The 1,846-nt window shown below is 45.8% G+C and overlaps 1 protein-coding gene across 1 annotated transcript in view; it reads right to left on the bottom strand.

The window, feature by feature from the left end:
• Nucleotides 1–929, bottom strand: part of PDHA1 (pyruvate dehydrogenase (lipoamide) alpha 1) — a 13,571-nt gene extending 12,642 nt beyond the window's left edge. Inside the window, exon 1 of the mRNA XM_008580012.1 lies at nt 822–929. Within this exon, the coding sequence (XP_008578234.1) occupies nt 822–929 (108 nt within the window). The remainder of the gene's footprint in view (nt 1–821) is intronic.
• Nucleotides 930–1,846: the final 917 nt, after the last annotated feature.

The following is a 1,846-nucleotide window of genomic DNA, read 5'->3' as shown; positions in this document are numbered from 1 at the left end:
CCCCCCCCCGGCCGGAACAGAACGTGGGGCCTTGATGTTACCAACACCACAGTCTAACCAACTAAGCTAACCAGCCAGCCTACCTGGGCTCTTTCTAAAGTGACATTATCTCTGGAACTCAATTTTCTTCCTACTGTAAGGTGAGAAAAAAGACCCTGCATATCAATTTAGGAAATGATGTCTGACTTTCAGAAGAAATAATAAAACTGCATCAAGCGTCTGACAATAAAGATTTAAAGATGTTTCTGAGCCCCTGCTGGTGCAAGCTCTCCACCAACAGATATCCCCAAAGGAGATGATATCTCCTAAAAGCAGAAACTGGTAGAAAGGTAGGACATTTAACATTTTTTTATTTCAAATCCCAATTCAACTTCTTGAAACCTTCTAAACTTGATTTCAGTAGTACCTTTGAAATTTTTTCCTTTCCACTGATGAAGTGTGACGCTTCAATAACAAAGCTTCTATTTCTCTTCTATTAATTGTCCAATCTCAAAGCTATAAGTAAATGCTACCTTCAGCTAACTCCTGCACCTAAGGTCCTGTGTAATGTTGAAAACATGTTTCTGTTACTTCTGTTCAACTAAAAACCGACTCTGTGTGGATTAAATGAGACAAAGCATGTGAAGTATCTAGCCTAGTGCCTGGCCCATATTAAGAGCTCAATATATGTTATATATATCACGTGTAAATGCAGAAATACAAAACAATACAAAATGTGCCTCTCAGGTAGGTCCAATTACAATTTCAATGCTAATATCTGATTAATCAAATTGTGTTTTGTCATTATTTTAGTCAATGGGATTCCTAGGGTTCACTCCTACCTTTTGACCATCTTTGCCCACACTAAGCAGAGTTGCATCACGTCCTAGGGGAATTGCTAGAGCCAGAATTACAAGTGAAAGCTTGGCTGCAGTTATATTAACTAACATTATCGCACTGTGCCTACAGGTCAAAATGCTAGAAGCTTAGTGTGTTAGGCCCATCTAAAAGCCGGGGCCATAAACAGTGCTAACCTCTAACCCCCACCACCCTCCCAAGTATCACTGCTGTTTTCTTTAGCTACTTTTACCCTGAGTGTGTGAGTTAAGGGGGAGGGCAGTTTCCTCCAGGTTCTGCTTAACTGCTCTTGAACTGACTGCCAAGAAAAGCTCAGATGGAGAGGGAAGGTGGAGGAAGTTTGTTTCTGGACAGCCTGACCCTGTCTGAACCCTCCTCAGAGCCGAGCGCACGTGTTCAGCAAATGCACACCAAACTACGCACTCAAATAACAATACTATTCAACACATGGAACCTCCTATGTGCCAGGCGCTATTCGGAAAGGTTTACAGACGTGTCACGCGTTGAATCCTCATGACAACCCCACGAGGTAGGTACTCCTATTGTCTCCATTTTCGGGATGAGAAAACTGGGCATGGGGACGTTTAAAAGAAAAAAAAAAAAAAAAAAAAAAAAAACTTGGTCCAGGTCACAGAGCTAGTAAATGGTGAGTCTGGCGATTGAACCGAGCCACTCAGTCTCCGGATTCCACGCTCTTTACTACTATGTACGACACAGCCTCTCGGACAAGAGAAAAGAAGTTAGGAAGATCTGAAATGACTGAGGTCAATCGGAGACTCGAAGGAGACTCGAAGACGCCCAAGGCCCCCTTCCCACGTCCTGTAAACCAACAGGCACTTCTGAAGCACATCTTTGCAAGGCGCGCAGCTGCGGCCGGGCGGGAGAGTAGCGGCCGACCTCCACGCCGCTCCTCCGGGGGCCGGGATCGGGAGGCACGGCGTGGAAGCCAAACCAAGGCCCGCGCCCCGCCGCACCCTCCACCCCGTGCCAGGAGCCAGGCAGCGCCCCG

Source organism: Galeopterus variegatus, unplaced genomic scaffold (assembly GCF_000696425.1).
Source record: "Galeopterus variegatus unplaced genomic scaffold, G_variegatus-3.0.2 Scaffold82, whole genome shotgun sequence".
Classification (NCBI taxonomy): Eukaryota; Metazoa; Chordata; class Mammalia; order Dermoptera; family Cynocephalidae; genus Galeopterus; species Galeopterus variegatus.
The sequence above is the reverse complement of the archived record's forward strand: the minus strand, read 5'-3'. Positions and strand labels throughout refer to the sequence as shown.